We start from the raw sequence: 21433 nt of genomic DNA on the forward strand, positions 1-21433 counted from the left end.
GTGTAAGGTGTTGAGCGCATGGTCTGAGAGGCCTGCTTCACCATAATGGTTATATTTAATGTGTCTAATGTGTTCTTTCTTGCATATAGGGATTGTCCGTTCTGTTTCACCAATGTACGGTAAGTTACAGGTGCAGCGGATGCAATAGACTCCAGGATGTGCTAATGGGAGGAGAGGATCCTTAGAGGAGTTGAATATGGTTTTAAGTGTAGTGAGTGGTTTAAAGGTGGCATTGAAGTTATAATGTTGTAGGTTTCTGTTGATTTTTTCTGATAACCCTTTAATGTATGGGATGGCTATGGTTTCACTGTAATCTAGATTCGTTTTTGTTGTTGTTTTATGGAGTATTTTATTAATAGTATTTTTGTTATAGCCATTATTTATGAATGTGTCACTGATAAATTTTAGTTCTTGTTTCAGGGCTTGCTGTAACCAGCAAGCCCAAGTTATGAAAACTGAAGATAAAGATATTCTAGATGTCTGGAGTAATTACTTTGAAAGACTTCTAAATGAAACAAGCAGTGTCAGCATGATGGTATAAAACTCCCAACAGGAATAAGTATCCATACGTAAAGTAGAAAAAGTAATCAAAAACCTGAAGGAGGAGGAGAAGAAACTTGTTCTGTGGGTTTCAAGGTGCACTTTGAAGGGATGTTGAGCAGCAGCTGCATGGGTTCCAAAGAGCTAAGTACTAAGTGGGGGAATTATTGATGCTATTTCAGATGAACATTTTCCATGGAAGTATTTGTAGAATACACATAAGTGTGGAGACTGATCGTCCGTGTGAAAGTGTGTGTGGGGGGGGGGGGAGAGTTGGTAAGAGATGGGTCATTAATAAGTCTGGTTGCTCTCCTCTGTATTGAGTCAAGCGAAGTAATTTTGAGGGAGCTTTTGGATACCCCGCCCCATATGTGAGAGCAGTATTCAATGGTTGGGTGAATTTGTGATTTGTATATGGTTAGCAACTGTTCAGGGGTAAAGTAATGTCTTGAATGAAAGAGAAATCCTAGTTTTTATAGAAGCTGAGAATGCAATGGTTGTTATGTGTTTATGCCAGGAGAAGCTTGATGAGGTAATTTCAAGAAGAGAAATCTCCAATTGTCTGGAAATTTGGGTGTTGTCAAAAATAATACTGGGAGAAAATGGTCTTTTTTATGAGAAATAAAACAGTACTGGATTTTATTAGCATTGAAATTGACTAGGTTATTTGAACCCCATTGGAGGATGGCTTGGAGATGAGAATTGAGGGCAGTGGTGGTTGATAATAGGAGGTAAGTTGTGTGGAATAAGGTTTATCAAAAGAAAGAGTGGAGTGCACTGCAAAACTGTGTATTGGGTTGGAGGTCAGCTGAAGTAGGTCATTGATGTATAGTAGGAAGAGGGTTGATGAGAGGACAGAACCTTGTGGAAACCCAGCATTAGTTGAATGGCAAGAGGAACCATCCACTTGGATGCACATATAATGTGCGTCCAGACAGAAAGCTAGCAATCCAACTAAAGAGGTCTTGAGATAGACCAAACGATGGCAGCTTGCTTAGTAAGTCCTTGTGCCAGACTGGGTCTGGCACAAGGACTTACTAAGCCTTGGAAGTATCAAGTGTAACCGCTTGAGATTCGCCAAACTTTTCCATGGCATTCATCCAGAGATGGGTAACATATGTGAGCAGATCTCCTGTTGATCAGCAGAGATGGAATCCATACTGATGGTCGTTTATTAGACAGGTAGCTTCAAGGTAGTGTAGGAGTTGGGATTTGATGATTTTTTCCATTACTTTAGATATTACTGAGGTGAGCGAGATGGGATGGTAGATGGACGGCAGTGACTTGTCGCCCTTCTTGGGATACATTATACTTGGTATATTGTATATTTTTAAATATTTTTCTGACAGAAAATGTCTACAAATTGGCAAACATTTAAATAATACTGTTAATAGTACCGAGGCAACTCGCATCAGAGGTTGTGTTTTGGTGAGCTCACTTACTTTTAAAACCATTATATTTTTGAAGCAAATGTTGCTTGCCTATATATATAATAACATTTATTGTCAAGTAGAAGCCTTTTGGGTTTTTCTTCATGTAATGAAATAATGGGTTAAGTATAATGCTTGTGATAAAACATTTTAATGTTTGAAATATAAATTGACTACATCAGAGGGTATCATCAGTTTTTTTTTTTTTTTTTTTTTTTTTTTTTTTTTTTTTTTTTTTTTTTTTTAAGTAATTCTGACTTGCAATATTATTTGTTTTTTTATTTCTCCTGTATTTCAGTTACCATTTGAATTATTCTTAAGGGGGTTTTCATATAATATTTATCTCTCCATATAAATTTTCAACTAGGGCATTCCACTCTATCGTCATATTGCAGACCTTGCAGGATATGCAGAAGTTATACTTCCAGTTCCAGCTTTCAATGTAATAAATGGTGGTAGCCATGCAGGTAATGAACTAGCTATGCAGGAATTCATGATTCTTCCAACAGGTGCAGCATCATTCACTGATGCAATGAAAATGGGTAGTGAGGTATATCATCATCTGAAAGCAGTCATCAAAAAGAAGTAAGTGTGAAATATATACATAACTTCAAGATATATCTCCATATTAAGCAACCCTGTTGATATGAATTTCACTGCAAGTTAATTTGCTTTTCTTGTAGTTAAAAAAAAATATATATATATATATATATCTTCCTTCATATGACAGTCTTAAAAAGTAGTCTGTATCTTAAATCTGATGTTAATTTCGTCCTCTTTCTATCAGTTCACAATATCGCATTTGTATTCTTCTAAGGAAAACTTCGTTATATACTACTTACCACTACCCATGTTTACATTCCCCCCCCTCAAATCCACTGAATAACAGTGGGTTGCGGGGGGGGGGGGGATATTTTGTGCAATAAGAGGGACATAATCTGTATTAGTAATTGCTAATTTGTAGTCTTCTAATCAGTAATGTAATGGAAAAAAGTATGCTATTTTATCACTCACAAGTGTTTTCAACAGGATTAAGGTAGACAGTAAGACCATGATATGATGGTTGACATGTCTCACTTTTGAAAGACCAAATATAAACTTCTTTTTATGCTTGTGGAATGAGAATTTTAAGCACAGTTTTTTTTTGGGGGGTGGGTGGGGGTACCATATATTAGGAAACTTCACGGTATATCCAAGCTATAACGGATCGTACAGGATGTGTGAAGTGAGCTGCTGTTGGTATAGTGGAAGGTGGTTTTACCTCGGTTATCTATACATGAATTAGAAAAAGGAGACGAATGCCAGAAGGGGTGCTTAAGGGTCAAAGCTGTATAACTGAGAGGAGACCTCCATATAGCCTTTAAAGGAATACGGAGAACCTACCAGGGCTTCTGACCTAATGCCCAATCCTCACCTTCTCGTGGTGCACCCTGTTGGGTATCTACCTGGATACCGAACAAACGAGCATGGGCTGGCAATTTGGGATTTAGCCAACCAAATTGTATTCCTATTGGTTAAACCAAAATACAAAATGATGGTACAACATGACAAAATTTCATGCCGGCTGGGGCGTCGCCCGGTTAAACAAGGTCCCCGTTGTTTTCGCCAGGGAACCAGGGTGAACAGCGAAAAGTCAGCTACTGGAACAAACCTGAAAACACACCCCAACTCAACATCACCAGAGTTAAAGATCGGTACTATCAACATAAGAAGCCTGACTGGCAAAGAAATGGAGGTAGCTGAGGAATTAGATAAGCACCAGATCAACATAATAGGGGGGAGACTGAAACAAAAAAGGCAAAACTGGTGAGATCTTTCTGAGCAATAAATACAAAATGTTATATTCAGGCAATGACAATCAAGGAAATGAAGGAGTAGCCATAGTATTCAACACTAAATATGAGGCTAATCTTCTTGAATGGTAGGCATTGTCAAGTAGAGTGATTTGGGCAAATATCAGAATGGGGAACTGGACAATGAGACTTATTTGTGCCTATGGTCCCACAGAAGGTTCTACTAAGGTAGAAGTGGAGGAATTTTTTGAGGCTCTAGAGAAAGCTACTGACACAATTAAAAAGGAAAAGTTGGTCCTTGTTGGGGATCTAAATAGCAGAGTAGGAAGTGATTGTCACACATACAAAAATGTTTTGGGTAAATTTGGAGAAAAGAGCAAAGCTAATAATAATGGCAAATACCTGTTGGATTTCTGCTCAGGACATGGACTGGTTATTACTAACAGCAATGTTCCAACATAAAAATGTGCACAAATTCACATGGAGAGAAGAGGCAAGTAATAAGAAAAGTCTCCTTGACTATGTTATTGTTGATAGTGATGTTTTCTCCCTGGTGCAGGACACCAGAGTATACAGAGGGTTTGAAATTGGAAGTGAACACTATTTAGTCTTGAGTAGGATAAAATTGAATTTCATATTGAAAAGAATAACATGTAAGAAAGTTTTAAAGCAAATAAAAGTTGAGCAGCTCTCAGATGTGACTAAAAATACACAAAGATTATTGAAGGAAAAATGAAAGAGTTTGAGAACAGGAACCAAACCTTGGAGATTCAGTGGCAAGCCTTGAAGAAAACCCTGATTGATTCAGCCAGGCATGTGATGAAGTTGTCTGCAAGGATAGAAAAATTAGAACTCCATGGTGGACACAGGAAGTTAAAGAGGCAGTGAAGGAAAAGAAGAAAGCATATCAAAAGTTCTTGGCAAATAAGTCAGCAAATAAGTATGCTCTTAGAGAATGCAGAGACAAATGTAAGAAAGCTAAACAGTGTGTAAAACTAGCTAAACAAAAGTCATGGGAGGACTTTGGCAAGAACATAGAAAATAAATATCAAGAAGGTGGCAAAATATTCTGGAGGTTGTTGAAGAAGCTTAGGAATGGAGGAAAGAGTGCTGTAAAAGGAGTTAGAGATGATAAAGGTGACATGAAAACAGGAGAAAAGAATATCCTTGAAGTATGGAGTAATTACTTTGAAAATTTGCTAAATGAAACAAGCAGTGATGACAGCACAGTGATAAAAAAAAAAAAAAATGCTGACCAGGCATGCATTCAGGAATACATATCCATACTTGAAGTAGAAAAAAACCATCAAAGGCTTGATATGTGAAGGCAATAGGAGTAGATGAATTTTTTCTTGACAATTATTCATAAGACTATAACACTTTTTTATAAAATCTTTATCAAGTAGCTTTATTTTTATCCTCCTACATGTTTCGCCAATCTGTTTCTATTGGCATCCTCAGGGAATACAAATCAGTAAGCACAAAATGAAGGTTACAGACTAGGTTATAACCGATGGTTCTAAATCATACAAAAATTGGTATTGTGCGTGTCTCGTTAACGTGATTTATTCGTGATGACTCATGACGTAATTGTTATGAAAGTTCATTTCTTTGATGTTTAATGATCTGACAAAAGTTTTCCAAATTTCTGGTAAAATTAGACCTTGATTCTTGTTTAGGTTTTCAGTTATACGGGCGACTGTAGCTGCTTCTTTAAAGGTTCTTGAATGGTAGTTATCTTCTATGTATGGCATAAGGCTCTTATCCCACTCAATGTGATGGTTAGTAGAGGCAAAGTGGCATGAAAGGCCTGAAATGTCTTGTCTGTTATTTCTGACATATCCTATGTGTTCTTTCTTTCTCGTTTCGAAGCTTCTAGATGTCTGACCTACGTAACTAATACCACACGAGCAAGGAATATTATATACTCCAGAGTATTTGTAGAATGGGTGAGGATCTTTCGGTGATCTTAAAAATTTCCGAATAGTATTGATTGGTTTGAATGCCACTCTGATCTTGTATGGTTTTAAAAGGTTAGCTAATTTTTTGGAAAGGTTGTCGACAAAAGGAATTGTAATTGTACTGATGTATTGGACGTCATCACGTTGTCGATGTGGTATATCAGTAAATAGAATCTTGTTATAGAGTCTTTTAGGGTAACCATTTAAAGAAAGTTCTCTGGATATTGTGGTTAATTCTGTTAGTAGGTCATCCTTGTCTGTCGTATACTGTATAGCTCTTTTCTTGAGACTATGGATAATGCTAAGTTTCTGAGCTATGTGATGAGCTGAGTTGAAATGGAGGTAACGTCCAGTATTTGTAGGTTTTCTGTATACAGATAGGTTGATACTATTATTGGATTGTTTCTTTATTAAAATGTCAAAGAATGGCAGTTTTTTATCTTTTTCCATTTCTAATGTGAATTTGATGGTATTGTGGAAACTATTGATTTGGTTGAGGTAATTCATTAGTTCTTCTTTTGTATGATCCCAAATGATAAAGATGTCATCTACATATCTGTACCAAATTTTCGGTTTTGGAAAGATCTGGGTTAAGATTTTTTTCTCTAGATCTTCCATGAATAAGTCAGCACAAGGAGGTGAGAGGGGGACTACCCATAGCTAATCCAGTGAGTTGTTTGTAGATCGTTTCTTGCCAAATGAAATAGTTAGAAGTTAAACAGTGATTGAACAAAGTAATGATGTTTCTTGGGAACAATTTGTCTAAGATGTTGATGACTTCAACCACTGGAATGTTAGTAAACAGAGATGTGATGTCCAGGCTTGCTAGTATATCCTCTTCAAAAATAGGGATGTTTTTTATTTTATCTATAAAATGTTTTGAGTTTTTAATATAAGTATCCGAGACGTGAATGTGTTGTTGTAAAATCTTCGCAAGATACTTGGATAGTTGGTAAGTGGGAGAATAAATTCCATCAACTATTGGACGTAATGGAATACCTTCTTTGTGAATTTTTGGAAGACCATACAATCTAGGAGTAAGTGGGTGCATAGATTTTAATTTTTTTATAATTTCTATAGGCCAATTATTCATTCCACGTAATAATTCATTGGTGTCATTATGATTTTTAGTGGTAGGATCTCTACTGAGAACTTCATATACAGACCTATCAGATAATAGATTTTTATTTTTTTCTTTATAATCTGAAGTATTTAATATAACTGTATTATTACCTTTGTCGGCTTTGAGTATGATGATATCTTTATTATTCCTTAATTTGAGAAGCGTTCTTCTTTCCATTTGGTTAGAGTTGGTGTTAGGAGATCTTGACTGAGCTGAAAGGATTATGCTGCTTTTTAATCGCAAATCATTAGCTGTGGGAGCTGGTAGTAATGAGAAGGCTTTTTCTAAGTTGCAGATGAACTCTATTTTAGGAATGATGGGTTTTAAAGCAAAGTTGAAACCTTTTTTGAGGATAGAGATCTCAGGTTTACTTAAAACATGTTTAGATAGGTTAATTATCACTTGCTTATCTGGTAGAGAAGGTTTGCAGTTGTTATGATTATCATACAGTAAATTAAATTTATCAATTTGTGTCTTTTTGCTGTGATTAAATGTTTTGGTAAAACTGTGGTTAATCATATTGTCTAATAGTTGCCATGTCTCAGCGTCAAGATTATTAGAGATATCTGTGAATAAATTATAGCACTGTGAGTCTATTTTGCTAAGCATGAATCTCTTTAGCTAACCTTTTAAAACCATACAAGATCAGAGTGGCATTCAAACCAATCAATACTATTCGGAAATTTTTAAGATCACCGAAAGATCCTCACCCATTCTACAAATACTCTGGAGTATATAATATTCCTTGCTCGTGTGGTATTAGTTACGTAGGTCAGACATCTAGAAGCTTCGAAACGAGAAAGAAAGAACACATAGGATATGTCAGAAATAACAGACAAGACATTTCAGGCCTTTCATGCCACTTTGCCTCTACTAACCATCACATTGAGTGGGATAAGAGCCTTATGCCATACATAGAAGATAACTACCATTCAAGAACCTTTAAAGAAGCAGCTACAGTCGCCCGTATAACTGAAAACCTAAACAAGAATCAAGGTCTAATTTTACCAGAAATTTGGAAAACTTTTGTCAGATCATTAAACATCAAAGAAATGAACTTTCATAACAATTACGTCATGAGTCATCACGAATAAATCACGTTAACGAGACACGCACAATACCAATTTTTGTATGATTTAGAACCATCGGTTATAACCTAGTCTGTAACCTTCATTTTGTGCTTACTGATTTGTATTCCCTGAGGATGCCAATAGAAACAGATTGGCGAAACATGTAGGAGGATAAAAATAAAGCTACTTGATAAAGATTTTATAAAAAAGGAGTAGATGATATTCGACCAGAAATGCTGAAGTGTGGGGGTATGAAAGTCTTACAGTGGCTGCACTGCATAGTTAAGAAGGCCTGGACAGAAGGACAAATTCCAGATGATTGGAGTAGAGCTCTCATAGTATCCATATATAAAAAAAGGAAATAAAACTGAATGTGAGAATTCCAGAGGTATTTCCCTACTGAGTGTTCCTGATAAGATATATGCAAGTATAATTTGAGAAATGTTGAGAAGGATTGTGGAAGGGAAGCTTGGTAAAGAACAAGCTGGATTCAGGCCAAATAGAGGCTGTGAGGATCAGATTTTCACATTAAGACAAATAGTTGAGAAATCGTGGGAATATAACAAAGATCTGTATTTAAGTTTTGTAGATATGGAAAAGGCATATAACAAGGTGCCAAGAGAGAAGCTATTCAATATGCTACAGTTATATTGTGTCAATGGGGCATTATATTAAGCAATACTTAGTCTTTATTTGGGTTGTAAGTCGGAGTTAGAATTGAAGGAAGTACAGGAAGATGGTTTAATGTTAAATCTGGTGTGAGATAAGGAGTACATTATTCCTTCTGTTATTCAAAATTGGAGATGTTAATGTCAGCTCTTTGCTTTATGCGGACGATGTTATACTTCTAAATAAATCCACTACAAGTCTGCAAGATTCTCTGACTAAATTGAATAGCTGTTGTAATAGATATGGTATGAAGGTCAGCAATAAAAAGACAAAGACATTGAAAATAGGCAGAATCATTGAAAATGTCAACTGTGTTGTGAATGGAGACACTGCGGAACAATTAAAACATTTCAGCTACTTAGGCACGATTTTTAGTTAAGATGGTAAATTAAATATAGAAATAGACAACAGAATCAACAAAGCTGGTATGGTAGGAAGTCATTTGAATAAATTCATATGGAATAAGAGAGAAATTAGTTTTAACACTAAATTAGCTGTATACAATACAGTATTCAAGCCAATTTTTACTTATGGATCTGAGAGCTGTGTCAGAAGTAAAACACTTGACCAAAGACTAGAGACCGCAGATATGAGAGTCCTGAGAAAGATTAGAGGCATGAACAGATGGCATCAATGGCAATATCATATTAAAAACAAGACTATTAGGAAAGAACTTGATATTGTCAGCATCCAGGAATGCATTAGCAGAGCTAATCTCAGGTGGTATGGTCACTTAAACAGAATGGACGAGGAAAGATTAGCAAAACAAGTGTTCTCTGCCAGGTTGGCAGCAAAACGACCCAGAGGAAGACCAAGATATAGGTGGATTGATATGGTACAAAGTGCCTTAGACGATAGAAATATAAGATCTGGTAATGTTGGAGTCTTGATAAGTAACAGACTGATTTGTAGGAAAATTGTAGATAGGATGTTAGTAATGATGTAAATTTTTCATGTAGTACTATCATATCCTGTACGCCCCATGAGGGTACATGGCAGGAATTTGATGATGATGATGCCAGACGGTTAGCTGATCTGTGGCTGATGTTACAATGGTATTATCTGGATGTGACAGAAGTAAAAGATAGAATTTGCAATAAGTAGCCATGGTGAGGGATTTGAAAACAGATTCCTGCATTTAGGGCTTTCAAAATCTGATTGGGATTTTTTGAGGATGTGCTACAGATGTAAAATATCCTTAGAATATCTTACAGGAGTTAGAGCTATTTGAAGGTACAATATCGTAAGTTAACACATCATATGAAAATTGAGTTTAAGTTCATATTCTAATTTACTGATTAATTGTTGGTTGTTGCATTATTTGTGAAATGCATGAAAATTTTAATTTACATGTCTTTCTGAAATGGAACCTGACCAATCCCTTAGTTAGTACCCATTGTATGATCAAGGCAGCAGTCCTGATTTCCCTTTTCTTGTTGCTTCTGTATAAGCAGTTGATCGTGTTCTGACATTTATAATTATGTAATAGCTCTTAATAAATGACCTATTTTCTGCTCCTGTGATTATTTCATGCACTAAACAGCTTTATTTTAACCTAAGCTATAGAACTGACAAGTTCTTTAAACCATAATGCTTAATTGCGTAGGTTTTTAAATCAAGACAAATCTTACAGGATCATGGGTAGAAATTTGCCATGGTACTGAAGATGCATGTGTTGACAATATGAATACATCCATAGGCATATGTGTAGTGATTCATTTTTATGTTAATAAATGCACAGCATGAATTTAAAAATATTTCATTTGTTTTAGTTTCCTGATGGAGAAAGAAAAAAATAACTTTTACAGCTGTAATTGCATATAAATAAATCCATTCAGACCATTGCAGTTGTAATATTCCATACTTTATTCTTTCAATTTTGCAACTGCTTGTTTGTCAAGCTCTTGAATCATAACAGGTAACTTGTTCTCTAGGAGTAAGTCTTTTCAATTTCTGTGATGTCAGAAATGGAAAGGACTATATTAGAAATATGTTTTAACTTCTTTTTTTTCTTTCAATGTTCTTGGTTCAAAAAAAACTAACTATAGGTTATATGCAGTTGCTTTACTCTAAGAATGACAAGTTGTAACAAACCTCTGTTACAACTTGCACTTACATGATGTGGAAACATAGATACAGTGTACCATATTTGTCTCTGTGTGAGAAACATCTTCAAGAAAATTCAGTAAAATCTGAATTTTCTGAATTCAAATTTCTGAAGAAATATATTTTTAGACTCTCCATTTAATTAACCATTAAGGAAGTCTGGAGAGTCAGAGCCTGATTGAGAGAGGCCACATACCTGTTTTTGAATTCATTCACATTACTTACACAACATCCAGTAGCAATCCATTCCAATCACACACCACTCTATGAGAGAATAATCTAATTCCCCCTTCTTCATGACATTCATTCTCAACTTCCATGGATGCCTTCTTGTCCTTTCCTCACTCTCCATAAAAATGAAAAATTCCATCTACTGAAATTCTCTGTGACCCTTTCAGAAGTTTGTAAATCTCAATCATATTATCCCTGTTTTTCCCAGCTGCGGTCTACAAATTTGTAATCTGTCTTCATAATCAATATTCTACAATCCTCTATCAGAATCACTACGGAAACCAGGAGACTAGACCTATGCACAGTAGTCCAAATGAAGTCTTATCAAGGCCTTGTAAAGAGGAAAAATGACTTTCTTATCTTTACATATCAATATTCATTTCAGCATTGCAATTATCCTCTGAGTTGTATTTGCAAGCTTTGCTATATGGCCCTTGAAATTCAATTTCATATCTACTAAAACTCCAAGATCTTTAGCCTGATCATTTTTTCTAGCATAGTCCCACCAGTATAAATAACATTTGTTAACATTGAACTGTGACAGCCCACAATTCTAGTATTCAAATCATTCTGCAAATACTTCATATCAGTTGAACTCCTGACAACCATACCTATCTTTGCATCATCATCATCATCATGATATGCAATGTATATTGTGTGTCAAATCCTTCCTGATGTCATTAATGTATAAATTGAATAACAATGGACCAAGAACTGGATAAAGGAATGGCTACATGATGATTCTGCTGAATTTTGCTAAGGCATTTGACAGCATACCAGATAGAACTCTGTTACGCATATAAAAACAAATGGGAATGAATGTGACACTGGTTATGTAGATAAGAGGGTAGTTACTGGAAAAGTGGTATACAGAGGAGGAGAGCCCAGGCTAAAGCATGTGACTAGTGGTGTCACATGCTTTAGCACCAGGTTTAGTGCTAGGGTTGCTACTGTTTAATTTTGACATAAATGATATAGGAAATATTCAGTTATTTGCTAATGCACAATTAGGTACAGGAATAGTGAATCGTGGTGGTGTGGAGAGCTTGCAGAATGATACTCTGTGAGGGACAACAAACAGTTGGAAATAGGCTGTCAGTTTGGGCAAAAGATAATGGGTGTCAGTTTAATGTGAAGAAGTGTAAATATATGCATTTTGTTATAAATAGATTAAAAGTTGTGGATGATATTGATTTAACTAATACTCCAAGAAATAGATGAAGCTAGGGATGGTGGTAGAAAAAGATTTGAAGTTTAGAGGACATATTGCTAAGGCTCATAAGATTACTTGACTATTGAAGAACGACAAATAGAGATAAAGAAGTTGTTATTCCTCTTTATATGGCCTTGATACATCCATATCTGCATTGCTGTGCCCAGGTCTGATTTCTTGGAAATGTGGAGATTGTGAAGCAATCAACCAAGATGGTGAATGGTCTGCAGAACATTCCCTATGAGGATAGATTGAGGGCATATGAACTGCAGGAGTTGGTTGATGGGCACAAAAGGTGGGGGGATATGATAAGTTAAAGTATTTTATAGGATTGATGAAGGGAAATGTTTCAGCACTTGGCTAGAGAAGGCAGAACAAGAGGTCATCCTCATGGCTAGAACTAGATTTTTTACTTGGAGAGCAAAATAGTCCTCATGTCCTTGGAGAGTTGTGAATGGAATGGGATGCCAGAGTTCAGTCATGAGCACTTTGTGAGTCTTTGAACTCCATGGAGGCTCCTGTACAATAATGTTAATATATTGCCACCTTCCTAATATTTATTTGCTATGTTCTTACTAAAGTCTTTCCATGACGTTTGTTTAGCTAGTTTTACATGCTTTGCTTTCTTACCTTTTTCTCTGTATTCTCTAAGAACACAACTGACTTGGCTTGCCAGGGACTTTGGATACACTTTTTTCTTTTCCTTGACTAACTGCTTTCTTATCTTTCTGAGTCCACTATGATTTTTTCTGATTTTTTTCTCTCCTTGCAAACCTAATGACATGCCTCTTCGGATGAATCAGTTGGTTTTCTTCAGGGTGTGCCACTTAATGTCCAATTATGGGGGAGTTGAATAATGTTTGTGTATTTAAGTTTGTAGTTCACCTCTGAAAGCTGGTCAGTTTTAAAACTTTCTTACACTCTTCTTTTCAATATAAAATTCAGTTTTATCCTGCTTAATACTTAAATGGTGATCACTTCCAATTTTGAATCTTCTATATACTTTTGTGTTGTGAACTATTGGGTAAACATAGCTATCAACAATAAAAATCAATGAGACTTTCTTATTCTTACATCTTCTCTCTGTGTGAATTTGTGCACATTTTTATGATGGAACATGTTGTTAGTAATAACTAGTACATGTCTTGAACAAAAAGCTAGCAGTTACCATTATTATTATCTTTGTTCTTTTCTCCAAATTTTCTCAAAAAATTTCTGTTTTCTAATCATTTTCTACTCTGCTGCTTATATCTCCAACAAGGACCAACTTTTCCTTTTATATTGTCAGCTGTCTTCTCTAGTGCCTCGAAAAATTCCTCTACTTCTTCCTTACTAGGCTCTTCTGTTGGAATCATAGGCACAAGTCTTATTATCCAGTTCCTATTCTGATATTTGTCCATATCCCTCTACATAATATTGACTGCTGTGTTGAATTTTAAAATATTATACCAAATAATAAAGCACTTTGCAATGTTGTTTTAAATGTCCATATTTTATGCATTTTATATATATATATATATATATACACACACACACACACACACACACACACACACACACACACACACACACACACACACATACATACACTATCATTGAATTAGTTAGTCATGTCTGGTTGTTGTTGAGATGTCAGTAGTTCAACTGAATGTCATTGTTTCGAGTGCAGTGAGTTTAGACTAATCTATTAATTTAAGAAATTGGAAGGCAAAATGTTTCTTTAAACTGATATGGCATTCTCAAGCATCACAAGAAACTCAGAAAGCCTGAAATTGCCATAATCATTTCTAGGAAAGGTGATGGATAGGATTCAACAAACAATCCCTTGATTATCTTATAGAATACAGTTTTATGTTTACACTCAGTGGCCTCAACATAATAATAGAAAGGTGAAATTAGAGATACTGTAACTATGTAACCTCTGAAAAATGTTGGAATCACATGTCATGAGCTTAGAATTGTGTAGAAGTCTGCCATTCACAATATCTATTGCTGCTAATTCTTAGTTTATTGAATAAATATTTTCATTTGAAATACTGGCATTGTTTTATGAAAAAACTACACATGCTCATTTTTGAAGTATATTCTCATTATTTTTCAAGCTCTTATTTGAAGATTACTGATTTTTTTATTTTTGGTTATTAAAAGAAAAATATTTGAATAATTATAAACTAAAGATGCCAAGAAATTATATTCTTGATTTAATCTTTTATTCTAATCCTAATTTTAATCCTAAGTGTAGGCAAACAAAGTTTGCATGTGAAGTAACTTCAGGCCCAAAATCCAGAGCATTCTAGTAATAACATGTGACACCTTTTTGACTACTGGTATATGGAAATATGACTTCCCACTTCAGCCTTGGTATTACACTTTTGGGTCTGGCTCCCACTGATGAGATTTCAATGAAGGTTGAAACTGGCCTGATTTTTATGGGTAGTGACCATTCCCATAATGCATAGCATTATACATGTCCATAAGAATATCTTCTTTGAATTATGGAACACTAAGACAAGTGATGTGAAGTCATTAGACTTTATGTACAAGTAGCCCAGTTGTAAAGTTATTTCATGTGCAAACTTTGTTTGCCTACACTTGGATAAAGGATTAAACCAAGAATATAATTTCTTGGCATCTTTAATTTTTAGTATAATCAAGTGAAAAAACTTTCAACACTTGAATAATTATGTTTGAATCGTTATTTGAAAATGTATATTTTAAGTAATAGTAGCTGCTATATATCTTAATATCCTTTTTTCTTTTTTCCCAAGATTTGGGCTTGCTGCTACAGGTGTAGGAGATGAAGGGGGATTTGCACCAAATATTCAGAATAATAAAGATGCATTAGATTTAATTAAGCAAGCTATTGATATTGCTGGATATACTGGAAAAATTGAAATTGGAATGGATGTTGCTGCATCAGAATTCTGTAAAGATGGCAAATATGATCTAGATTTCAAAAATCCTAAATCAGATCCTAGTAAGTGGTTAGAACCAGATGCTCTTAGCGAGATGTATATAGGATTTGTTAAGGAATATCCAATTGTTTCAATTGAAGATCCTTTTGATCAAGATGATTGGGCTGGTTGGACCAAACTTACCTCTGGTGTTGACATTCAGATTGTTGGGTAAGTACTCTGATCATGTATATTATAGGTTCAAGCTATGTCAGATGTTCTCCATATTGCATTGGTATCAATGCTGGGCTTAATTGTTAGCTGTTTCACTTCCTAAAATTTAAGAAAAGCTTAGGTTTCATTCTGTCAGCGATAAACGAAAGGTTTCTGTATTTTTGGTGATACTAAATTATCCAACTCCAATAATTATGGGAAAACATCACAGTAAACATTTTCTACAATTCACATTTTTTTTTATGCATCTCCAACCTATCAAAGATTATAAATCTATATATATGTAGTACGTTTGTACCTATGGATGGGTTAAAATAATTTTTTTACACTTTATTTATTTTGGTATTATTATTATTTTTTACATTATCAGGAATTCCTGCTTTAGAGATCAAACAAGGAACTTTTTTCAAGCCAATTCAGACTTCCAAGTAAAGAGGACAGTGGTCATCTCACACCTAAAGATATTCACAAAACATCCATGTCACTTGAAGATTTTAACTTGCAGCCTGTTAGTCAGCGAATTGCTGGCTACAGAAATTCGACATAAATGTAATTCATGCATCCAGTTATTTTTATGCTCATTTTTTACTGTTTAGCTCAGCAATCTTTGTTGATGAAATTAAATACATTGTCTGATTTAAATCTGCTACTATAGTTTCATAAAAGGAAATATTCTGATTATTATTATAATCAGAACTTTTCTGAAAGTTTCTGTACTCTCTGAAAGTTAAACTTGTTTTTGTTGGTATTTAATTTTGAACCAGTCTTACATCTAGTTACTGGGGACACCTGCAGTAAAGATCATGAATTTAAAAAGTCCATTTTTACATTTTATTAGTACATTTAAGCTGTCACCAGCATACAGTTCTCCCACCATGTGGTACTTTCAGTCTATTTGATTCTTCATTAGTTTTTTTTATATATGTATGTATAAACTTCATATTCAGTGCTATGGTAATTGTTTTTCTAAACTCAACATCAGCAGAATTCAAGATAGGCACCATCAACATAAGAATTATTAACATAAAAGAAGAGGAATTAGAAAAGTATCACAGCAACATAAGTTACCAAAGCAAAGACAAAAAAACACGAGATTCTGCTAAATAATAGCCATAGATAGCAACCTTTACTTGAACAGGGAAAGGAAGCAGTAACTATGATGTTCAAAACTAAACATGAGGATAACCTTCTTGATAGCATAGTTTCAAGTACATGATATCAACAAGAAGATTCTATGCAGAGTATCAAAAGATGCAGGTGATACAAGAAAGATGCCAAGATGAAATTAAGATGGCTAGAATGCAATGAATGAGAAAAGAGAATAGAATGAAGAAAACAGAGGAGGGAGACCTACATCCAGAAGTGGACTAATCCTGGTCGAAAAAGAAATGTTAAGTTTAAGGAAAACACAGCTTTAATAATCTGTATTTTATAAAATGTGCCTTGTAAATGTTAAACTTACTGAAATTTTATAATGACACTTTTAGTGTCAATACAAAAAAATACAAAGTGCCCCCCCCCCCAAAAAAAAATAGATAATAAAAGTTTCATATATTGCTAACATTTACAAGGCAGTTAACACATTTTTTAAAATATAGCTTATCAAATCATGTTCACCTCATTATAACTAAGCACAGTTGAAAGATAAATTTCTAAGATTAATTACCAATCAAGAAGTAAAACATCTTATGTAGGATCATTTTTTTATACCTCTATACACCAGGAATTAACAAAGAGGATTATGAATCGCTATAGAGATTGTAAATTTCCAATCCCCTTTTAATCTCTAGACATAAACAAAGAAGTGAAGCAAACGAAGCTACTGAAAACTACATGCAGCAACAAGTCAACATTCAAATCAATCATGTACATTTAGCACCATAAAATTCCTGATATACTCCCTCTGGCAGTATATAAGATATTATGATAGTACTATACGAAAGATTTTTGCATGAGTACTGTTATTCTGTTGACAATTTTCCTCCAAATTAATCCATTATCTGTCAGAACTTTAATAATCTTGGATCTTACATTGTTGTCTTCTGATGCACTTCTTACTGTTTCAGTCCACCTAGAGCTTGGTCTTCCTCTGAGTTACTGACATCTATATTTAACAGTGTAAGGTAGAGCTGAATAGAATATCTCCAATTTTGATATGCAATATGATCCATATATGTGATAACAGTAGAGATAATGAGTACCCTTGTCTCGCACCTGATTTCGCATAAAAAATATTGAGAGCATAATTGGGACTGCTCTGCCATCGATTTACATTGCTCCTGAGACATATAGCACATTTTTCTGTACCTCTTTCACATCTGAACTGCCAACTTAAAGCTCAAATATAGACTTTGTATTACTCTATGGAATGTTCCATTTGTACCATATAATTGTAGCATTTTGAACAGCTTTTATCTTGAACCTTGTCATATACCATTTCTAGATCTACAAAACTTTAACACAAATAGTTGAGAAGGATCTGTATTTAAGTGAAAATTTGATCCTGACCAGCTTGATTGGGCCTGAACCTGACTTGTCTTCTCAAAGTGTCCCTTTCACAATTTACCTTAGCCTTATCTGAAATTTGCTTGCATAAACCTTACCAGGAACACCCAGTATGGAAACATTGTAATTTTCACATTTCAAGTTGTGAAGAGACAATGAAGTGCAATATATATAACCTCACTCTCCCACTCAAATGCCAACCTCATCTTCTCATGGTCCACCCTGTTCTAAAAATGCAAATGAGACACTGAAGACCAAGTATTGGCAGTATATCCCTGACACTCTAACAAAGAAAATGCTGTTACAACTGTCTGTCTAGAAGCATTAGGTAGCAACTTTACCACTGGACTTAGCCAGCAAAAGGCTAGTAATCTGTCCTGGTAAGGGAAAAGACCATGATTCAAAAATGCAAATGAAACTGAAAGAAAGAACATTTAATATTGCAACTTGGAATGTAAGGAGCATTGCACATAAAGAAAAGAAACTTGATGAGCTTGGTTTAGCTACCAAGCCAACGTAAAAATATGTGTAGTAACAGAAACAATGAAAAGGTAAAAAGTACCAAAGAAACAAATAACTACAGGGTGTTCGGGATAAATTTGACATATTTATAATTAATTATATTTTTCCGTAAGTTACATGTATTAACACACACTTCTCTTCATTTAAAAGTTTGGACCCTTCTTCATTCATATACAAGATGTTAGAAAGGATGGATAGCTGGAACCCACCTGAATCATGGAAGAGAATAACTTGTATCATGATGATTCGTGCCCGCCATCAAAATAAGGATATTACGACTGCTGCCCAATGCTCCCTGAATACAGTAAAAACAATCAGGCATGAACTAGAGACTTGCAATGGTGACTACGAGGATGTAGCAAGAAGAAAGATCCCTAGCAGACGATCTGATTGCGTTCGTACAGCAGAATTCCTCGCAAATCTGCAGGAACAGGTGTTGAAGAACCCTGGCATTGGAATTCGGGCTTTGTTCGTGGAGTTGCTAACTGTAGTCAAGCCCTGGATAACAAGGGTAGCCAGTATGTATGGCAGCAGGATTCGGCCCCTTGCCACACCTCTGGGAAAAGTCAAAAATGGTTGTCTGAAAATTTCTACGACTTCACCAGTCCAAATGTTTGGCCTCCAAACTCCCCAGACCTTAACCCCATGGATTATTTTGTATGGGGCGCAGTTGAAAAAGACACAAATCGCACTTCCAGTAATACAAAAGCCCAGTTAATGGATAAAATTAAAACAGTTTTTGCGGCCCTTCCCAGGGAGACTGTAGCATCAGCTTGTTCGAGGTTCCGAAGCAGAATTGAAGCTGTGATCGATGCTAATGGTGGTTATTTTGAGTAAATCTTGTTGATAGTATTGTAATTAACTCTGCCTGTAATGTTTTTTTGTCAATTCATTAAATTTAATAGATACAAAGAAGATTTTCTTTTTCCTTACGAAACTGTCAAATTTATCCCGAACACCCTGTATATACAGATCTATAGCAGAGTTTAAAAAAAAAAAAAGCAAAGGCAGGTATAATGATATATAAATCTATGAAGAACTATATTATAACTACCATACTTTGAAAGACTAATAGAATTTAGACTCAAAATATTAAGAGGTCATATAACAATAATTATCACAAATTTTAAATTAGCTAAGTTAATCCTAGATGTAAGAGCATATTGAGGCTTTGAATTAAACTCTGATCATTTTATGCTATTAGCAAAAATTTTATTTAAATCAAAATGGCTGAAAAAATAGAAAAAGAGGAAAATAACTATCAACCAATTATATATCTGGTTTAATCCTTTATCCAAGTGTAAACAAAGTTTGCACCTGAAGTATTTTCAGGACTGGTGAACTTCAGAACTTACTTCACCTTTACCAACTCGTGGTAAAGGTGAAGTAAGTTCTGATCACTTGTCTTAGTATCTCCCATAATGCAAAGCATATCTCCTTGCAGACATGTATAATACTATGCATTAAGGGAAGGGCCACTACCCAGACCGGTTTCTTACTCCACCTTTACCACGAGTTGCCCCAGTCCTGAAAATACTTCTGGCTCAAACTTTGTTTGCTTACACTTGGATAAAGGATTAAACCAAATATATAATTGGTAGTATAGCCAAGTGAAAAAACTTCCATCAACTATCTCTAATCCAGAGAATTTTAATAATAAGGTGTTGGCAACTGGTATATGGTGACATGACTTCATTACTTCCACCTTAGTATCACCACCTCTGGGTCTGGGTCCCACTGATGAGACCTCAATAAAGGTCGAAACCTGTCTGGGTAGTGGCCCTTCCTTTAATGCATAGCATTATACATGTCCGCAAGATGTGCTTTGCATTATGGGAGATACTAAGACAAGTGATCAGAACTTACTCCACCTTTACCACGAGTTGGCCCAGTCTTGAAAATACTTCAGGCGCAAACTTTGTTTGCTTACATTTGGATAAAGGATTAAATCAAATATATAATTGGTAGCATAGCCAAGTGAAAAAACTTCCATCAACTATCAACCAAGTTACAAAATTTCTTCATTACAAGACCCCCATACTAGGCAACAGTATCAAAAATGCATTGGTACAACAGAAACCACACATAAATCAAATAATATAGAAGAAGAATCTGAAACAAGTCCTGATAGAAGCAGCAACAAAGCTTAATAATAAAGAGTAAATGGAAGAGAAACAGGACTACAAAACTGAAACAAAGAAATAGAAAATATAATAAAAACAAAAAGACAGTTAACAGAAATAGCTCTATTCCAAGACAGTAGAAGCAGAAATAGAGTACAGAAAAAATAGAGATGAAACAGTTTGTAACAGAACTAGAAAATATATTTAAGCCACAGCCAAAAAATTCATCATCAGTTTCGTGATGTGTATCCCCAAGGACAGCACTACGTGATTGTTTATATTATTGTTAATCTCCCATCAACAATTTATCTCCAAATCAGTCTATTACTTGAGTACTCGAATATTGTCATATCTAACATTTCATACTTCTAAAGCACTTCTGACTGAACCAATTCACTTTTGACCCTGGTCTTCCTCTGAGTCTCTTTACTTGCACATCTTGGCATCAAATACCTGTTTTCCTAACCTTTCCTTGTCCATTCTATTTAAGTGGCCAAAGCAAATTAGATTACCTCTGCTGGCACATTCTTGAATGCTAATAATGTCAAATTACATTCTGATATCTTCATTTTTAATATTGATGCCATTGGTTCACTCCCCTGATTTTTCTCAGAACTTTCTTCTGTGGTCTCTGGTCTTTGATCAAGTGCTTTATTTCTAACCAAACTCTTAGATCCATAACTTAAAACTGGTTTGAACACTGTCTTGTATACCACTGGTTTGGTGTTTGGGCTAATTTCTCTCTTATTTCATATAAATTTATTGAGCTGGCTATCCACCATACCAACTTTGCTTATTTTGTTGTCTATTTCCAGATTTAACCTGCCATCTTCACTAAAAACTGTGCCTAAATAGCTGAAAAATGTTTTACTTGTTCTATTGGCTCCATTCAGAATGCAGATGAAGTTTTCTTTGCTCCTTTTATTGCTGATTTTCATGCCAAATTTGTTACAGCTGTTATTCAGTTTAGTTAGATAATCTGGCAACTTCCACTAGATGTGTTTAGGAGTACGATATCA

At 34.9% G+C, this 21433-nt stretch overlaps 1 protein-coding gene across 2 annotated transcripts in view; it reads left to right on the forward strand.

Annotated features, from left to right (window-relative positions):
• Window positions 1-21433, forward strand: part of Eno (alpha-enolase) — a 114661-nt gene that overhangs the window by 67669 nt on the left and 25559 nt on the right. For both annotated transcript variants that reach the window (XM_090408049.1, XM_090408050.1), the window contains exons 6-7: window positions 2338-2555; window positions 14905-15261. In XM_090408049.1, coding sequence (XP_090264175.1) covers window positions 2338-2555; window positions 14905-15261 — 575 coding nt within the window. The remainder of the gene's footprint in view (window positions 1-2337; window positions 2556-14904; window positions 15262-21433) is intronic.

The sequence above is a fragment of the Typopeltis vanoorti genome, chromosome 18 (assembly GCF_054136105.1).
Source record: "Typopeltis vanoorti isolate ZY-2024b chromosome 18, IOZ_Tvanoo_1.0, whole genome shotgun sequence".
In the NCBI taxonomy this organism is placed as follows: Eukaryota; Metazoa; Arthropoda; class Arachnida; order Uropygi; family Thelyphonidae; genus Typopeltis; species Typopeltis vanoorti.